Consider the following 18,951-nt stretch of genomic DNA (forward strand, 5'->3'; position numbering starts at 1 on the left):
GAATATCACTATTCCTCCCCTTTCTTGGGCTTGGGGCGGGGGGATTCTCAAACTTCTTGGAATCGACCTTTGAGACGGGGCCTGGGCTAGGAAGGGCAGAGCAATGTTTCATGTCCTGGAAGGCTTTATAAATATGTATATTTTCCTCCCTGTTGAAGTGCCTCAGGGAGATGATGAGAAAGGGAACCAGAAAGGGGAACGTGAAGGATCGGAATACGCAAAAACAAAGCAAAATGGGGCAATTATTGAGCGGTACTCGATGAAGCATTGAGATATTACTAGAATTGGGAGTCATGCGTAATAGTCCTGTGTCTCTGGTTCATGAAAGACCTCTAGGAAAGCGAAAATATGTGCTGAATCATAGTCTATTGTACATGATACTCCGAATTCGGTGAAACCCATTCCGATAGCCCCGGGGTTTTTTGACTGCAGCTGTTCCTGGGGAAAAGGGAATAAGCGAGAAAACCGATATCTTGTCCTATCCCATGTATCGCACCATCATGGGCACGTCTGAAGTCGCAAGATGTGTAGAAGTGGGTTTCGAAACCGAAAATCTAATTGCATTGAGAACAAATTCACATTCATGTTCGTCTAGCGTCACATTCAGCATAACCCATAGCACAGCGCATCGCAAAGTAGAATAAACCAGGGAAGAAGATTCAACACTTCATCACCATCGTCCGCCGTCCACCGTTCCCAATTCTCCAGAAAAATATCCCCTTCTAGAAGAAACCGAAACCACCCAGTGCCGTAACCACATACAATGCCAGCCGATCAATTGAACCACCAGCAAGATCGACGTAGAAGCAGGTGCCGACACTGATGAGGAGGCTGGCGAGGGATCGCAGTTGGAAGAGAGGTAGGTTCGTACTATACGTAAAAAGAGATGTGGGTATTGGAAGCTAGAAAACGGAAATAGAGGTAGAGCTAGAAGCAGAAACAGGGCAAGGGATTGAGACAGAGATAGAAGAAGAACCAGAGCCAGAACCAAAGGGGGAGACGAATCTTGAGAACAGGAGAGATATCAATATCAAAGATTCAAATCTCTGGGCCTAGGGTTCTTGAACTCGTCTTCTTCGGTTCCCGTTTTAGCTACTGGACGCATTGTCTTGCGCTTTTTCTCAAGAAAACACAGAATCCCGGACTACAAATAGATGAGGGCGAAACTATCAAAAAGGAAGAAAAGGAAAAGAAAATCAGCAAACGACAGGGGAGGAAAACGTCATTTGAGGGGAAATTGTATACGTACCATTATTCAGAATGCCGCATATATCGCCACTGCGCTGTTGGGCGTTGAATAACATGATATATTGCCCGGTAGACCGGTGAGGTCCGAGTACCGCGTGAATGCGGTCCCGGCCATGCATAGAGTTGTAGTCGAAAGTGAGTTGTGATGAAGCAAGTTCGGTGTAGGGTAAGGAAACCAAGGTCGGGATCAGTGCGAGCAATGTCAGATCGTTGGCGTGGACATGGAGGACTGGATGAGTTGGGCAGAAGTCAAATTTTGTCATGTGGACTCAACGACTCGAATCATGAACCGAAAACCCCCAAGCACCCAAGATATGGTCAACTTTTCCATCATAATCGACACTCTCTGGAGACGCGGTCTTGAATTTAACTTTTCTTCATTTTGTCGAATTCTCAGCCTTGCGGCCTGCTTTGCTAACCCTGTCACCATCTACTTCTTGACTTCTTCCACATGGCCACAAATTCAATCTTATCTTTGACTCCTAATCCCACTCTCTTGACCCGCCCCAGCCGAGCCAGATTCTCGGCGATTTTGTCCAGAAATGCTCTGTCTTCTTTGATCGCGGGACCTTCTAATTCTTCGCCACCGACGAGTGTGTCTGCATCACTCGCCGCGGTGTCTGATGGTAGGGTGTCAAAATAATGGGTCGTGTATGACGTCGTTTTCGCCACTGCTGGCTCCAATGGTCGTTTTGATGTGTTATACACTGCCTCTGCAATACGAATGCGGATACAATGCGTCGGTTTACTGCACAGATTCCATAAGAAGGTCACATACGCGTGAGGGATTGGAGTCGTGACGTCAGGGGCCGTGTATCTCAGGCTGACTGGAAACACTTTTGTTCGCGGTGGTATGGTCAGAAGACTCGGACTCATTGGTAGGATCCCTCTTCCATTCGACGTGGTACATTCGGGAAATACCGCCACGACTCGGTTTGGGTTTTCTTTGAGCAATGTTTCAATGTCCACCAATCTTGCCCCCTCGGGCGGGTGGAGCTTGGGATATGTGAACGTCCGACAGACCGCCGTAAACAGGGATATGGGTTCCACTTGCCGAGCATATGGATATGTGGCCGCGAAGACTGGATCGAAGATGGCAGACAGGTATAGAGGATCAATCGGCGAAGCGCTGGAAGATGCTATAACAGAGCCATGTTGAGGAATTCTGTCCACGTTTTTGGCCAAAGACCTGCGAATCTCAGCACATGCTTCTTGGGCCTGAAGTGCGTTGGAAAAGATGCGTACCCTTTCTTTACTCCGTCGATTTGTAGATCAATCCACCATATCCCAGGTATGCCCAAGATGCACCATAGTGAAGCCTTTCTCCCCAAAACACCGATGGGCATCCATTGTAATATCAGAAAGTATGAAAGAGCGAAAACCAGCATCAGCGGTACACGGCAGATGAATAGGAAGAAATGAAATGGCAGACGAAGGCCCGCAGACTCGGTGGGAATGGGAAGGAATGGCGCGATACCAGAACCTGCGAATTTGTAAGTTGTCCTGGCGTCGTGAACTGGTGTTGGCGGCTGAGAGACCATACCCTTGTCACGAAACTGCGAGAACTTCTCCATGTAGGGCCCGTCTTCTGTACCTCACCAAAATCGCAAAAACCGAGAGAAATTTGTCAGAATCGTATGAGGAGAAAATGGAGGCAACATAGCACAAATGATACGTGCCCCAGGTCGCGAGATCATTTGTTCAGAAGGCAAGGGAACCCAGAGAAACTGACTCAGGTGAAAGACCGGTACATGGCGAGGAAATCGGGTAACCTGGCTGGAATTGGAGAATGGGCAAGAAGTGCCAGAACAGGGTGGTGTACCAGTGGACCCAAGACTCCAGTCACTCGGCATCGGCGCCGAAGAGGAATTTGTGGATTCAGCAGTTGACGATGATGGAACGACTGATGAAAATGAAAGATAGTGGTTCCAGTTGAGTGCCAGTGGTCAAGTGGCATCTATCGTCGGTAGTGCTACAGTACAGTGGAAGAAGCCTTTTGAGCCTTTCACATGTCATTCAGTGCCAGCGACGCACTGGCACAGGCCAGCCTGAGATCACGTGGACAAAGGTCAACCAGATCGTGCCGCTTTTACTGTTTGAAACCACCCCTATCATCTCGACTCGTCTTCCAGTATCTCTTGGCCGATGCAAGATCATCCACAGACTTCGGAATCAAGGCAAAATTCCGGGGATCATTCAAATATGGGCCATCTTGCTGAAGATATCAAGTTTCCCAAAAAGCCATTCTTCGGTTTGAAATTTCTTTCTACGTTAACAGCAGACCCCAGACTTAGGTCTGATACAAGGTCGATATGTCTGAGTGCTGCATTCAAGGCTCCCTGTGGCAAGGCTCTCCCACCGGGGTAGAGAAGACCCAGAGATGTCTCCCAGTGGCACAAATTGGATTTCCCAAGCTTCATCGCTCGCAATTCGAAACCGGTGAGAGAGGGTGAGATCCTCGCATGTGCTCAAGATCTCCGCTCTCAGTACAAACGAGTAGGGGCCATTGGCTTCTGCTTTGGAGGCTGGGCTGTTTTCCGACTAGGTGCCAAAAGCAACGGCAACCTGGTGGACTGCATCTCTACAGTGCATCCAACATGGCTGGAGAAGAGCGAGATAAAAAAAACATCAGTGTACCGGTTCAAATCATGGCCCCGGAATTCGACCCGGAGTTCACCCCAGCGCTCAAGGGATTTGCCAACAAGACTATTCCCACGCTGGGGAGTACCCTATGATTATCAGTACTTTCCTGGGATTGAGCATGGCTTTTTCCTCGAGAGGAGATGAAAAGAACCAGGTCGAGTACAGAGGAATGCAGAGAGCCAAAGCCGCCGCTGTGGCTTGGTTTCGCTTTTGGCTGCATAATTCGTAAAGTACGGCAAGGTAAACTGAGGAAGGGAACCTCGAGAGAGTGGAAACACGAAAGGGCACAAAAGATCGCCTCGAGACAGTCGGACTACGTATTGACAGTCACAAATTGTAGATACGATGCTAGCTCAAATTATAAGCGAACTTAGTAATGTTGCAAAGGGATACTACCTGTATTCTTGGCGATGAAGGTTACAGAGGATTTGAGATCCTGAGGGCTGATAGTGGAGGAAACAGATCAGCCAAGTCTAAGAATGCCAGCCTATCCAAAGAGGTCCCTGGATCAAAGGGAAACAGTCTCCAACGAGTTGCATAAAGAATGAGACGATCAGTCGACGTCATCGAAGGCCTTCGCTTCAAAACCACCGAGGCCATGAGGCGTGTTCAAGCATTGGATGTTCTTCCCCCACTTTCCTTTGCTCGTATTGAGACGCCTGGCTGGCCAATGGCTAGGAGCAAAAAGCTTTCTTGGGCTCCATCTGAAAGACCCGAACTAAGCGTGAACGAAATCACGAGTCGAGGTGAGCTAGGCTGAATTATTTGATAAGGCATGGCAGGATTCCTAGGGCACGAGCCACACCAGTCCTCTTATCTTACTTTTCATTGCCTTCACACTTCCTGCCGCTTCTACTGTCGGGTCCTCTAATGTCTGTAGGTCAAATTCGAATCTCTTCCTATGTCTGGAACCATCAGTGGAGTTGGCCGGAATTTGGTTAGACGAGACATGTACGCTTCCACAATAGTGGCATGAGCATGGATTCGTCCGTTCTATACGAGATCGAACAAGGCCTAGGCCTGTTGTCCGGGATCAGATTCAACATCCAGCACGAAGGAATGTCTTCACATGTGCCCCACTGGACCCACAGCTTTGCGCCGTTTGACGAGCCTTGCGTGACTGGGCTTCAACCTGATCATTGGCAGGTAGGCCACGGAGAAATGGTACTCTTTGAGAGCTCCGGTGTCTCTGTACCCTACCTGACCGTTCTTGGGATCAGAATGATGTCCAATCCTGATGTATTCGTATCGTTCCCGGTCATGTCGCGGAGCTCCAATATCGACGTCCCCGACAACAGTCTGAAGGACGCTCCGGTACAAGGAAGAGTCAGGGTAACAGATCGATCCCTGCGACGAGATATTCACTTTGCGCTATACTCTCTTGCCAACATGGAAGTCACTATTTGGGCTTCTCTCGAGGCAATCACAGCGATTGATGGACACGGAACTGCCCCTTAGTGACAGTTCAAGTCCATGGTTGCATTGGCGCTGCCCTGATTTATGTTCCCGCGAGTTGCCGCTCTTCGCTTTGAATCAAGTTGTATTGATAGCCTCAAGCCCTGTCTCGGCTAAATTCCCAGGCCGCTTATTCCAACACACACTCGTACAGACAGGTAAGTAGCATTGCATCAAAGAATCATCCCTCTGCGCTCCCATAGTGCACCGAACCCTTGACCACGAATGATACCATCGGCATGTCGCCATCTCGAGAAAATCAGAGTCCGGCAGACGAAAAAAAAAAAAAAAAAAAAAGAGCAATTGCCAAAACGGATCAAACGATCAACTATCGCAAGCTAGGGATAATCCCAAGACAAAACAAATACTATCAGCGCAAAGCCATTGCGATCGAACTCCAACAGGGAATTTTCCGTATGGGGCGAATACCTGGGTGAACAGAGGGACGACGCCTTTATCAACTGGAAAAAGGAGATGGTGAGAGAAGTCGGGAAAGACCATGATGGACTAAATACATTGCTATCAAAAACATCAAACTAAAGACTCCAGACTTCATCGGGATTTGATCATGTCGGAGCTATCGACAGAGAATTCGGATACTTTAATTTTCACGCAAATTCCCCAAAGGCCCCGGGTTCTTATTCATGGGTTGACACTCCCCACCGAATATGCCTCGTCAATATAACACCAACCTCCTATGCGCTCAAAGAACTCCATCTTCCTGTCCGCCACCCACATTGGCTGTGTGATTGCCAGATATGGCTCATAGTAAGGCTTCGTGAGCTGGTGTTCCCTGAACCATTTCTCATCTTTGGTCCATACTTCGGTGAAACGAAATGTTCCCGGTTCAGCTCCAGAATGGAAGACATCAAAGAGTATACACTCTGGTTCGCGAATGCAGGCAGCCCAGCAGGGCCGCAGGGCCGCGAGAAAGGGCTCGACGTTGCTGGGATCCACTTGGATTGTAACGTGGAGGGTCGTATAAGTGCTTCCCAAGGATGGAACCATCGCCATGATTGCTATGTGATGAGTCGAATTCGGGATTTTCAAAGAATCGGAGGGTTGTCAAATAGTGAATTCTGAGGCGTGAGAATTGACAGATAGAGCATGAGGGCAACATGAAGGCTGCCTATTTATGTAAATACATGTTTCTTCTTTGAAGGAGGCATTCGGGGCCCTTGCCAAAAACGATTCACTTTTACATATGCTCTGTGGCCTTACGTGTCTCTTTGGCCTCGATACTTACTAATATATAGACGCTGGCGCATGCACTTCCGATTCTGGAAGATCTGATAAAATTTGGGAAATTTGGTCTTCATGGTGACGAGTGACAAGCCTTATAACTAATGAACTGCTTTGTCAGCCGTGAGGTGCGGATGGAATCGTAGCTTCGGAAAAATGGCGTCGCAGAGATCGGATATTACCATGGGGTTAGACGATGGTCTCTCCATACTTTTGAATACTGAGGCCTTTCAGGGCCTCTTATTTGTGTTTTTCTAAGGGAGGGGTCTGGGGGTACACCGTCCAACCAAGGTAGGCTTTCCCTTTGGCATCCTAGGACACAGGCGGAGTTTCCCACCTTCCTGTTTGAGCATCCCCCTACTGCTGGCGCATGACAGTTCATCTTCCTCCAGTGTCGCAAATTGTTTGTTTGGGCTCGAAGGAGACTGATTCCCAGACAGTTGGAAGAAATCCTGGCACAACCGTATCGTTGGCCTGCTGGGCTTTGGTTGACTCGAAAATCATCCTCCATCATCCTCCATCATGGCGGTATCATCATTCGATGTGACGGCCATTAGGGCCCAATTCCCAGCCCTTGCACAAAAGCAGGTCTTCATGGACAATGCCGGTGGGGCTCAAGTTCTCAAATCAGTCATCACGGCCATATCAGACTACCTGTCTCTCAACAATGTTCAGCTTGGCGCCTCATACCCAGTCTCTCAGACTTCGACGACAAAGTTCAATGAGGGCCACGAAGCAGGGGCAAAGTATATCAACGCCTCACCAGAGGAGGTGGTCTTTGGTCCCTCGACGACTCAATTGTTTCGAAATCTGTCAATCGCTTTGAAGATTGATCCCGGGTCTGAAATCGTCTTATCGAATCTCGATCACGAAGCAAACCTTGCCCCTTGGGTCCAATTGGCAGAGTGGAAAGGGCTCACCATCAAATGGTGGATTCCGACTGAAAACACCAACTCGAATCCCAAACTGGAGCCTGAAGACTTGAGGGCATTGCTGACGTCCAAGACACGATTAGTCTGCTGTACGCACACTTCCAATATCTTGGGTACTATCACAGACATCGCGGCCTTGTCAAAAGTCATTCACGAGACGAATCCAAACACCTTGCTCTGTGTCGACGCTGTGGCGTATGCTCCTCACGCCGCAATTGATGTCAAGGCCCTCGGCGTGGATTTTTACTCCTTTTCGTGGTATAAGGTGTACGGACCTCATGTGTCCATGCTCTACGTCCGTGAGAAAGCGATGTCACAGCTCCAGAGCCTCGGCCATTATTTCAAACCCGGAAACACAGTGGAGGAAATGCTGGGTCTTGCTGCGGGCAATTATGAATGTGTCCAGTCCATACCGCAAGTTGCGGCATATATTGATCAAGTGGGTTGGGACTCGATAGCTGTGCAGGAAGAGACAATCCAGGAGATATTCCTGTCGTACCTGCGATCAAGGCCAGATCAAATCAAGATCTATGGGGAGCCTTCTTCGAATAGAAAATTGAGGGTACCGGTTATAAGCTTCAGGGTCAAGGGCCGGAGTTCACTGGGAATTATTGACGCCATTGAGGCAAAGTCTCCGTATGGGTGCCGCAGTGGGCATTTTTATAGCAAGCGTCTTTGCGAGAATGTGCTTGCTATACCTGACAGTGACGATGGGGTGGTCAGATGTTCGCTTCTCCATTATAATACGGTGGAGGAAGTCGAGGGCCTGGTGAAGGTGTTGGATGAGGTTATTAAACAGGGAGCAGAAAACGGTGTCCAGGCTGCCAAGTAGGAAAGGTATTGCTCACTGGTAAGAGGCGAAAGCATCTTCTGGGTAATACATCGCCAGCTGGATTCTCTCTCATTCTCGCCCTGAAATCCTACTGGCACCTGTTACCCGATAACGCCAGAGACTTGTCCTGCAATGTCGGTGAGAAAGGGTCTACCAAGGCAGGAAGAAGGATGGTCGTGAAGCCCTGAATTGTGATTGGCGGATTCCCAGTTTGGTAGAATGTTTACATCACGTGATTGACAAGCTACCCTTTATGCTTGCCCACTTTCTGTGTCTCAATTCCCATCATCTCTGCTTCACCAAGACATATACACAACCTGACCGGTGAACTCTGTCGTTCTTGTGTGAATAAACTATGGTCCTCCAGATTTGTCAGAGCCCTCGATTGGATCAGGAACATTAACTCCCCTGCAAAATGGCCGACACAGAAAACGTATGTTTTGAATCACCGTCATCACCCAACACAAACAAGACCCTCACTGACGTGGACACCCAGTTCGTCTCTCAACTTCCTCAACCAACTCGGTATGCACACGCATCGCCACAGAGACAGCTGACCGAGTTGACTGCGTCGGCAAACAACTCGCGAAGTGCGATGCCTCCTCCGACATTCACCAGCCATAAGCGACAAGGATCGAATTGTTTGTATGGTCCGAAGGAAGAGACGGGAGATACTGACATTGATGGCAGTACCTGAACCAGCATCCAAGAGGAAAACATTAGCCGAACGCGCTGGCGAGCCTATCAAACCTATTGCGGCTGCTCCCAAGTCCAATGCTCCCGTCAACACGACATTTATGTCCGCTGCTCAATCACGAAATCCTCCCACCTTTTCCCAATCATATCGGAGCAATGCCCAATTCTCAAAAAGTACATGCACCTTCTCGGCCAGCGTCGGTAGTGGCATTCGGGCCCCCTCGACCCATCCCAGCTCCAGTGTTGCACGACCAAAGTCCTCACTCGCAAAAGAGAGGGGAACGAGACCGGCCGATTCGAGGCCTGCTACATCATTAGGTACCCGTGGAGGAACTCGGGATGATGCCAATAACAAACGTACGGCCCCTGTTTCCAATAACCCCCCCTTTGATTTTGCCACCCGTTTTCCCGCGAGGAATGAATCCGTGATCGTGAAAAATGGCCTTCGAAGCATTTCCTTCGGCAAGGAATTTGGTCCTCCCGTAAGACCATCGAACGCGAAGCGCGAGTTTTCAATCACATCTTCGGTCACCTCTCAGCTCTCAGAACTCTCGTTGGGTCGGCAAACACCAAAAGCGAAGGAGGCTCGACCTGATAACCCTTCCAGAATTCCTCGGCCATCACCATGGATTCAGGCACTTCCGGAGAGGCCCTCGTTCACTCCCCAACCATTTCCTCAAATATCTCCCCTTCCCCCCCACAAAACAAAGGCAGGAACCTTTCTGACGAAGTATTCTGATCTAGAAACTTGGGATCCCGAAGAACAGTATGGCAATATGGAAAGAATGTATGAAGATGTCTGCAAGCATTACAAGCAGGCAATGGAAGATAATGTGGAAGCAAAAGAAATCAACAATACCTACAAGTCGACCATTGCGAACCTTGAACGAGAACGGAGGGACGTTACCGAATCTATGATCGCACTGAGATGCGAATTGGAAACGACCAAATATCGACTTGAGGCCGCGGAACAAACCAACCACGAACTAAAACGAGATCAGGAAGAGGAAGTGGAAGATATCAAACGTGAAAATCGAATCGCATTCGAAAATATTCGCCAGTCTCATCGCGAGGACGTGGATCGTCTAAAGGCTGATCACAGAGAGGAGATACGAGAATTGAAGAGAAGACTGGAAGGTGAGATTGAAAGTGAGAGAAGTCAGCGGTTGCAGGCTTTGAGCCAAGTTTCCACTCAAGGAGCCCTCGAAAGACAACGCCATCAAATAGACCTGGAATCCAAAGAACAGGAGATTCGAGGCATCAAAGCGGAAGTGGAACGACTCAAGGCGGACCTTGAAAGAGAGAAACTTCTCAATGATGATCTTCGCCGCAATCTTTCCGTAGCAAGTGCAAATGCAGTGACCATGGAAGGCGCCAGACAGGCGCTCCAGGCGAAGATCGAATATCTGGAATCAGACAGCAAATCTCAATCCGAAGCATATGCAGCCATGGAGAGGAGAATGAATGAAGCTCTCGACAAGGCCGTTGAATGCGAAGAAAAACTTAGGAAGGAAGAAATACTTCGACGAAAACTGCACAATCAAGTTCAAGAGCTGAAGGGTAACATTCGCGTGTTCTGTCGAGTCCGACCGACCAACAGCAGTGATGACGCTGAAGAGGCGGCCAAGATCACGTTTCCAGAGACTGACGAAGAATTGAAAGATATCGAAGTGAAAGGCCCAGAGGAGACCAATAGTCTTGGAAAGGTCACGACCAAGACGCACCAATTTTCTTTCGACCGCGTGTTTGATCCGTCGAGCAACAATGGTGAGATTTTTGAGGAGATCAGCCAGCTTATTCAATCGGCACTGGATGGATACAATGTCTGCATCTTTGCCTACGGTCAAACAGGTTCAGGAAAGACATTCACAATGTCGTCAGAGGATGGTATGATCCCACGGGCTCTACGTCAGATTTATAGCACAAGCAAAGAACTTGAAAGCCGGGGGTGGAAGTATACGATGGAAGGCAGTTTCGTTGAAGTGTACAACGAGGAGCTGCGAGACCTGCTCGGAAAAGATGGTGACAATGAAAAGGGGAATAAAAAGCATGAGATTCGACATGACATGGCAACCTGCGAAACGACCATAACAGATGTGACCACGGTGAATCTCGATAGTCAAGAACAAGTCGAAGGAATCCTGTCTCAAGCCATGTCGAGACGGTCGGTGGCGGCGACCAAGGCCAACGAACGAAGCAGTCGAAGTCACTCCGTCTTTATTCTCAAGCTTGCTGGTCACAACTCCATCACCGGCCACCAGAGCAAAGGGACACTGAACTTGGTGGATCTTGCTGGTTCAGAACGCCTTTCACATTCCAAAGTCGAAGGGGCCCGTTTGAAAGAAACTCAAAATATCAATAAATCACTTTCCTGCCTCGGGGATGTCATTGGCGCATTAGGCCAACAACAGGCGACTGGAAGTTTCAATCCCCGAGAAAGTGTCAATGGGGCAAGCGGCGGCAGCTCCGGAAGTGCTCATATCCCATATCGAAACAGCAAGTTGACATACCTCTTGCAATTCAGTCTTGGTGGAAACAGCAAGACGCTCATGTTTGTCATGGTGGCCCCGGAGAAGAAGTGTCTTTCCGAGACGATTACGAGTCTGAAGTTTGCGGACAAAGTGAGCCGAACGCGGATTGGGGTTGCGAAGAAGACGAATGGGAAGTGATTTGGTTGAGGACTCTTGGAGAGCTCTTCGCGTTGAATATTGGAGTGTTGGAAGGGGGATGTCCTGCTCAGCCGGTATCTTTGGAATGGTGTTCAAAATCGGAACGAATCACCACGACTGACTCGGAGTTGGAATTGTCAAATTGCTGACAGATGCTGCGAGATTGGATCTGGTTGGTACGATTGAATCACTGCGAGTGTTGCCGACACTGACGTACTTTGAAACAGCCTGGAGAGTAGGGAGCCTGGTAGCTGGAATCTGGCGATTGAATTGTTTTGATATAAAGACGTGAGTTCACCGATGACAATGAGAGATGTTTTTGGTTCCCAGATGAATTGACTACTTCTTGTATCTCCTTCATGGGTTGTCGTTCTTTGTCTACCTGAATACGTGTACTTATTCCAAAGGTGCCGGAAGGGCTTGCAACACCATTCCTCAGTCAGCTATCGCCGGCCTAAATGAAATCCGAGAAGAAAAGGTTATTAGAGCATATTTGTGGTCGTTTTCGTGGTCCAGTCAAGTCCGGATCTCCTATTCCTACTACATGGTATACCAGACCTTCTTGGCATCGAGTTGTTTTCTTCAATCTCCCTGGTTCTTGTCCCTTTTTATCTCCTTTACGATCCCTCTGGAAATCCACTCGGCGATCCCCATCGTCGTGATCATGGGATTCACCCCTGTCGCACTCGGACACACACTCGCATCCGCAACATACAGCCCATCGATATCCCAGACTTTACCATGCTTGTCGACGACGCCATTCTTACTCGACGAACTCATGCGGCATGTGCCCATCTGATGCGCAGAGCCCACCATGCAGGGGTCCGGGCTCGTTAGGCCTCGAGCACGTATACTTGCAAGCCAGCGGCAGAAAGACTCTTCATCCACGTCCACGTCTGTCGAGGTGTTGACGGCCACTGATACTGATGATGGCCGCACCCACCGCTCTCCGCCCGGATGGCATGTGTCAATCTCCGAAGCGCCCATGACGAATTGAATGCGCGCAGCGGCCAATTGGCCTGCGAGCAGGTGCCGGAGGTCGCGGGACGAAGGGGTATAGGCGATGCGCACCCGGCGGCGCGTTGGATCTGACGGGTCGAAGTATACACGCCCGCTGTCGGCGTCCCGGGTAATGGAGATGAAGCCGGCACCGTGGCCGTGTTTGGCGGCGTTGAGTCTCAGGTCGAGGGCAGACGAGAGGATGGGTTTTTGCGTTCGGGTGGCAGGTACGCGGAACGGTAGATTGGCGATCCCGAACGCGGGGGTTGAGCAGATGGCTTCGATCTTGGGGCCGTGGTGCGCTCCGTCCTGATCCTCGAGCGAAGTCACGGCGACAGTCAATATCGAGCCTTCCCATGGGTTCGTCCGTTGGGGCCAGACGGACCAGATCGTGCTGGTTGGGTGGAGATGCAAGTTTGCGCCAATGTGTGGGTTTATGAGCCCGCTGCGCAGGAGGACGAGAGGCGAGTTCAACGCTCCTGCAGCCACGATGATGCGCTTAGCGGAGATTGCGAGGCTGCGTGTGGTTTGGCGATCGCGTGATGTCCACGTTGCTTTGACGCCAGCGGCGGTTTTGCGGCCATCGATGGTTTCGAAGACGATTTCTTCCACGAAGGCGCCTTCGACGAATTCGGTGCCGTGGACGGCGGCGTCGGGGAGCCAGCAGTTGGCGGGCCCTTGTTTAGTGGTGCTTGCGCAGCCGTACGTGCAGTAGCCGCAAAAATGGCGCTTTGACGCCGTGTTCTGCGGTACCACTTCAACGTTCATGCCCAGGCGTCGCGCGCCTTCGAGGAGCATGCTGTTGGTGAAGTTGTGCTCGATCTTGCGTAGGGATTCTAGGTCTGTGGCTTTGGCCACGCCCATTCTTTCACAGACGGTGTCGAGGCAGTCCTGGAACTCGACGCCCGTGAAGTGAGGGAGGCCGCTGGCCGCCCATTCTTCGCGCACGGCGTATTGTGGCTGTAACGATGCGGACCAGTTGACAGTCCCCCCGCCGCCAAATGTGCTGCCGGCTAGTACGACTATGGAGCCGTCGTCGGATGCGACGAATCCGCCGTTTTCCATTAGGTGCTCTTTTCCTTCATTGGGGGACATGGGGAAGTGTGTCGAGGGGAAGTGATAGGATTTCTCTAGGACGAGGCATTTGAGTCCTGCTCGGGAGAGGTGGGAGGCTGTAACCCCTGCTCCACAACCAGAGCCGATGATGATGACATCGGTGGTGAGGCTGGCGGGTGTTGCTGGTGAAGTGAAGTCGTGGAATTTGAAGGCGTAGCTGGGATTTCGTTCGATGTGTTTGGGTGTTGGGGGAAATCCGATCACACGGGGGATCTGGAGAGATGTGGCGATCCATGATTGTCTTGCTAGACCGCTGACGGAGCGGAAGACCGCGCGGAGGGGCGGAAGGCGGGAGTGGGCCCAGTTGCAGACTATACTCGTGCGGGTTAGGAGGTCTTGAGTGTGGATTGGCGAAGAGTAGCCCGTGAGCAGATAGGATCCCACTGTGGTATTGAGGGCGGAGAGGACGAAGCCTAGACCTTTGACACCTGAGGGTGGGATGAATAGTGTGAATTGCCGCGCCACATGTTCCCTGAAGGCTGGTTCTGGGACGATTGATTCTGCGAGATAATCTTTAACTACATCTTCGGAGGAGCCCTCGGGGAGGTATTGTTTGAGCTTAGAGACAGCTTGGTCAAGCTCCGCGGGGGAGATCGCCGAGTTCTTTTCATCACTGCTGACGGAGATGGAGGGAACAAACACTCCCATGATCGAAAAGAGAATGTCCCACTGTTCTCTGGTGAAGACCTCGACTTCAGGGGTGGGGGGCAGAGGTGAAGGAAGTGACGCAAGGCTGGATAGGACCTCTGTTTGAGACATTTTTCTCTGTCGCAATTATTCTGGGAGGCAATTGTACACCGGCTGATTAAGATGGACGTCTTCTGAGATGGTGAGAATCGTGAGGTTTGCTTGATCCCCAACTCAGCTTATTTGAGCAACACGGTTGCCGTTCGAATAGTAATTGCCGGTATAGAATCAGGCGGACAATGAAGATAGATTTGAATTTGTTATACAACTTGGAGTCTAAACCTCGGGCGGGGAGTAAGCGACAAAATGGAACCCGAGTCGGTCCCCCGCGGAGTATATTTTTCGTACAACATATTCCATACCCCATGGGATTACCGAGTTGGGTTGGCGTTCTTCAGCTTCCCGTTGGTACCTTGGATTGGTCCTGGCCCAATCCTTCAGGATCAAGGGCAATAGGGCCGCCGGCTTCGTTTTTGTTCGATCAAATTAACGAGGACAAGTGAGTCGAGCGCAGACGGCCACCGGAGGAGCACACCGCGCTGTCATCCATTGCTAAAAAAGGCTGACGTGGATGAGAACCAGTAGTTTTGGAATTCCTTTCAACGAGATGAGATGCTAGTGGCAGAAGTAAAAGCGGTACTCAATGCGAAGAAGATCGCGAAGATTTGTGCTTTTCGATTACAAGAACCCAGGCCGGCTCTGGTTTGATACAGACTGACATGCGAAACACAACCATGCAATGCCGACCGGAGGCCGTCGATCGAGGCGTTTCAATCTCCGGGCTGTCCTGAAGCTCATCCTTCCGCTTGAATCTCGTAGCTGTTGGACTTGTGTTTGGGTTCGAATCGAAAATCTGGATGCGCAGGACCCAGGAACATTTCGCTGTCATTTCCTGTCAACATTGATTCTCTGGAATCCCAAGGATAAAATTCCTTACCTGATCTTAATCCAGTCCTTGTAATTATCACTGGCCATCAATGTCTCGAGTTCGTCTCTTCCCCTATGTCGAGGTGGTCGATCCTGAAGGTTTGGTGGAAGATACTCCAACATTCCGACAGGCACATATCGACAAGCAAAGCTCAACCACTCCAGCAAGAATCGTCGTGTCTGTCCAACTCCGATTTCATCACTTCCCCATGCTTCCAGCCCATATCTGCAAAATCGCTCCACGATTTGTAGTCGTTCCGAGGATGACTTGTCCAGATACTGGCCTGCTGCTATCTCTTCGAAAAGCCACGGTTTGATGAGTGCACCTCGTGCCGCCATGACTCCATCCACTCCTGCATGTTGGAGATGATCATAGTAGTGCTCGTGAGAGTACACATCTCCGTTTCCAATGAAAAACACCCGGCCATTTTTCGACCCTTGGTGTCCATTCGGCTGATCTCGTTCGTCCGTCTCGTGAATCGTGTCAGTCAAGGCATCCGCCTTCTCATTCAGTTCCCCGATCAAGGTCGCTGTTTCTGCAATGTATTCCCAGTCTGCTGAACGGGTGTATCTCTGCTGTCTTGACCGTCCATGAAGGGTGATGGCCGCCACGCCACAAGAGCCACCTCCTGGGCTCCGTCCACCACCTAGAACCAGCCTCTCTACCAGCTTTTGTGCCGTCGGTTGTCTGTCACGCGTACCAGTTCGGATCTTCACTGTGACTGGAGTTTCGCCCGAGACCGTGTTCATTCCACGCAGCATCTTCTCCAACTTATGGGGTGAGTCCATGAGAGCAGAGCCGGCTCCTTCTCTGTAGACCAAGTCAATGGGGCATCCCGCGTTGAGATCAATCACTCGGAAACCTTTGGGCATCAGCGACGTGAGGACTTCCGTTGCTTTGATTGCTAACCACGGTTTGTTTGCCGCAATCTGAGCGCCAAATCGGAGGTCATGGCTCGCGTCATAGTTATACACAATGTTGACATCGCTTTTGAGTGAGAATGTAGGCGGCCGAACTTCCGATTCATGTGCCTTGATGAGAGCCCACTCCGATTTCTGCCCCTGCAGTAAGGGTAAAGACATGGCCATTTCAGAATAGGTAAACGTCGCTCCCAACGAAGTACATAACCGCCGAAAAGGCAAATTTCCCTGTGTTGTTAGAGGGGCCAGGATTGGTGTCTCAACTCCGAAGTAGAGACGGCGTTTCTCGGATGGTCGAAGTGGAGGGTCTTGAAAGGCAGCTCTGGAGTCGATCTGGTCTTCCCCATTCGGCACACCTTGTTCAGTTTCTGGTTCTGGTGACGACGAATTTCGCACGGATCCATTTGCGCGGGCTCCATTTTTCCCTCTTTGTCCTCGGCCTTGGTCGGCTGGGTCTTGAACTCGTGTGTTAAGCCACTTTAAGAATTCATCTGATTTGGGTGTAGAAACTTTCCTCTTGGTCAACTCTATTCTCTGCTGAGGCGGTAAAATGTTGGCAACCCCGGTCTCCTCGCCCTCCGAGGAAATCTGCGCATGTTTTGCAATCAGATCTGCATCCTCAACCAAGACAAGTTCTGATCCGGAATCACCACGTTCGACCTCTTTGGAATGAGAGCCGGCGAAACGACATTTCCAACCAGCAGGACATCTTCCCTTTATTTCCCACACGGGACACAGGCCGTTGAAGGTGGTGAGGTCTTTTCGCTTGTATTCTTTCAGGTATTTTCGGATATCATGCTCGAAACGACAATCGTCTCCATAAGGGCATGGATCAGGAGAGAACTCGGGTCTGTGAACTCGAGTGGAACACAAACCTACTTCGTCTCTGGAACTACCATAATCGCGAGCTTTGTTCTGACCTGACTTCTTTTCGCGATGTTTACCTTTGGGTTTTTGGCTGACGGGCTGTCTGTCATTATGACGGATTGCTTCTGCAGCATCGTCATCCGGGTCATGGTGACGAGACTGTGACTCTATCAGATCCTCAGGCTGGATCAAGAATTCTTTCTTGATAGGGGCGGTCCCTCTTCGCCGTTTATCTCGCGGATGTGACGAGATGACGGCTGGATCTAATTCCTCAACATTGCGCTTAGCAGGGACCGAAGAAGAATTCAATTGTTGAGAGTCTGAAGCAGAAATGGTGTGGTCGTGTGAGGCACCATTACGCAATGGCCGAGACGGGTACGCAGAATTTTCGGCCATTGCTTCAGAGAGAAAGAGATAGCTGAAGTTTGACCTTGGCTAGAAGCAAGGAAAGGTCTTTACTCCAAATTCAGCCTGCGTTCAATCCTGTGACCACTGCACGAAGCAACAGTAAATGAGAGACCGATTCGAAGATCGAGATGAACCTGTCGAGGCATTGTGTGAGTCTTCGCCAAGTATCTCGGAAATCTTTCCCGAAATATGCGGCTACTATTTTTTTCAATAGGCCGAGCTGCCTGCACGGGCGTAGGAATCAATCAATAATCAATCAATCAGTAAACACCATTTCCAGCATGATTGACATTTGAGGGTTTCTGCCTTCCGGTTGAGGTCAACCGTCTACTCTGATTTCAGACACGCTTCTCGAATGCATGCGAACTGACTACAAGTCTGTTCTCGGGGGACAATCAATCCAGGTGTGCACAACCCACCCACCACACAACCGGATTGAGATCAGGCTGCTTTGAACAAGACGCTGAACACTTCAGTTGTCCAATCGAACGCGTACCTCAGCAAGTATAATGAAGGGTTCGTTTCTTGTTTTTTCTCCTGAGGCTGTGCTTACCGCGTAACGTGATTGGACCTCGGCCGCGATGTTTACTTGAAGGATTCAGGACTCTTCTTAAAGGGGTATAGGTTTAGGCCCAATACCGGGCGATCGAACGGGATATAGTCTCGCAACTCACTCCACTTCTCGAGAGTAGATAATGTGATGAAACCTCTCAACGTATAGCTTTCTCGGTACTCGGAGTTTGGAGTTTCTGCGATTCCTCAAAAGTCTTTTCTTGCTGCCGTCTCATCCATCGACAGATTAACCAGCACTGGCGGGCCCATCGCATCATCCTCGACGACTTGAAGCATTTCATCCACAATATGTGTTGCTTCACCCAAGCATCCGGGGCGCACCGCCTTGAAATCGCCATTCGCCTTTTGCTCCTTCTTAACGACTCCGTGGGGCCATGAGACTCAGTTTCGCGACTTTGCTCCCCGTCTTCATGGTTCTGGGATCGATCTTTGGCGTATCCATCATGTTCAATCTCTTCCTCACCTGTTTTAAAATAACTTCAAAACGTCCAAGATTGAACAATGCCAATGAGGTCCGGCGTCCGTCGCTCATTATTTTGGCAATTGAGCTTTGAGGCGTGTTGACGTTTCTCGTCCTCTTCACCTGGACGACCATTGAGACTACCCACACTAATCGCTGGGAGCATAAGCCGACGATCTTAATGGTGTATGCCTCTGTCGGAGCCCTTGTTGCACTGTAGGTAAAACCTTATTCACTGGCTGGGAAAAAGGCTCCCTCCAGGGTCCCATCTCCCCT

General features: G+C 50.2%; 6 protein-coding genes across 6 annotated transcripts; 2 read left to right on the plus strand and 4 right to left on the minus strand.

The window, feature by feature from the left end:
- Window positions 1-1,671: 1,671 nt before the first annotated feature.
- Z518_02566 (uncharacterized protein) lies at window positions 1,672-2,822 on the minus strand (the record flags this gene model as incomplete). The annotated part of the gene is made up of 2 exons (XM_013419594.1): window positions 1,672-2,437; window positions 2,494-2,822. The coding sequence occupies 2 exons, from the start codon at window positions 2,820-2,822 to the stop codon at window positions 1,672-1,674; spliced, it is 1,095 nt and encodes a 364-aa protein (XP_013275048.1).
- A 3,166-nt stretch (window positions 2,823-5,988) lies between these two features.
- On the minus strand, window positions 5,989-6,360 carry Z518_02567 (uncharacterized protein; the record flags this gene model as incomplete). Its single annotated transcript, XM_013419595.1, has 1 exon — window positions 5,989-6,360. One exon carries the CDS (start codon window positions 6,358-6,360, stop codon window positions 5,989-5,991), a length of 372 nt encoding a protein of 123 aa, XP_013275049.1.
- Window positions 6,361-7,110: 750 nt separating this feature from the next.
- On the plus strand, window positions 7,111-8,352 carry Z518_02568 (cysteine desulfurase; the record flags this gene model as incomplete). Its single annotated transcript, XM_013419596.1, has 1 exon — window positions 7,111-8,352. The coding sequence occupies one exon, from the start codon at window positions 7,111-7,113 to the stop codon at window positions 8,350-8,352; it is 1,242 nt and encodes a 413-aa protein (XP_013275050.1).
- A 415-nt stretch (window positions 8,353-8,767) lies between these two features.
- Window positions 8,768-11,717, plus strand: Z518_02569 (uncharacterized protein; the record flags this gene model as incomplete). Its single annotated transcript, XM_013419597.1, has 3 exons — window positions 8,768-8,785; window positions 8,849-8,993; window positions 9,043-11,717. The coding sequence occupies 3 exons, from the start codon at window positions 8,768-8,770 to the stop codon at window positions 11,715-11,717; spliced, it is 2,838 nt and encodes a 945-aa protein (XP_013275051.1).
- Window positions 11,718-12,299: 582 nt separating this feature from the next.
- Z518_02570 (uncharacterized protein) lies at window positions 12,300-14,591 on the minus strand (the record flags this gene model as incomplete). The annotated part of the gene is made up of 1 exon (XM_013419598.1): window positions 12,300-14,591. The coding sequence occupies one exon, from the start codon at window positions 14,589-14,591 to the stop codon at window positions 12,300-12,302; it is 2,292 nt and encodes a 763-aa protein (XP_013275052.1).
- A 722-nt stretch (window positions 14,592-15,313) lies between these two features.
- On the minus strand, window positions 15,314-17,630 carry Z518_02571 (uncharacterized protein; the record flags this gene model as incomplete). Its single annotated transcript, XM_013419599.1, has 2 exons — window positions 15,314-15,401; window positions 15,457-17,630. The coding sequence occupies 2 exons, from the start codon at window positions 17,628-17,630 to the stop codon at window positions 15,314-15,316; spliced, it is 2,262 nt and encodes a 753-aa protein (XP_013275053.1).
- Window positions 17,631-18,951: the final 1,321 nt, after the last annotated feature.

This window comes from Rhinocladiella mackenziei, assembly GCF_000835555.1.
Source record: "Rhinocladiella mackenziei CBS 650.93 unplaced genomic scaffold supercont1.2, whole genome shotgun sequence".
In the NCBI taxonomy this organism is placed as follows: Eukaryota; Fungi; Ascomycota; class Eurotiomycetes; order Chaetothyriales; family Herpotrichiellaceae; genus Rhinocladiella; species Rhinocladiella mackenziei.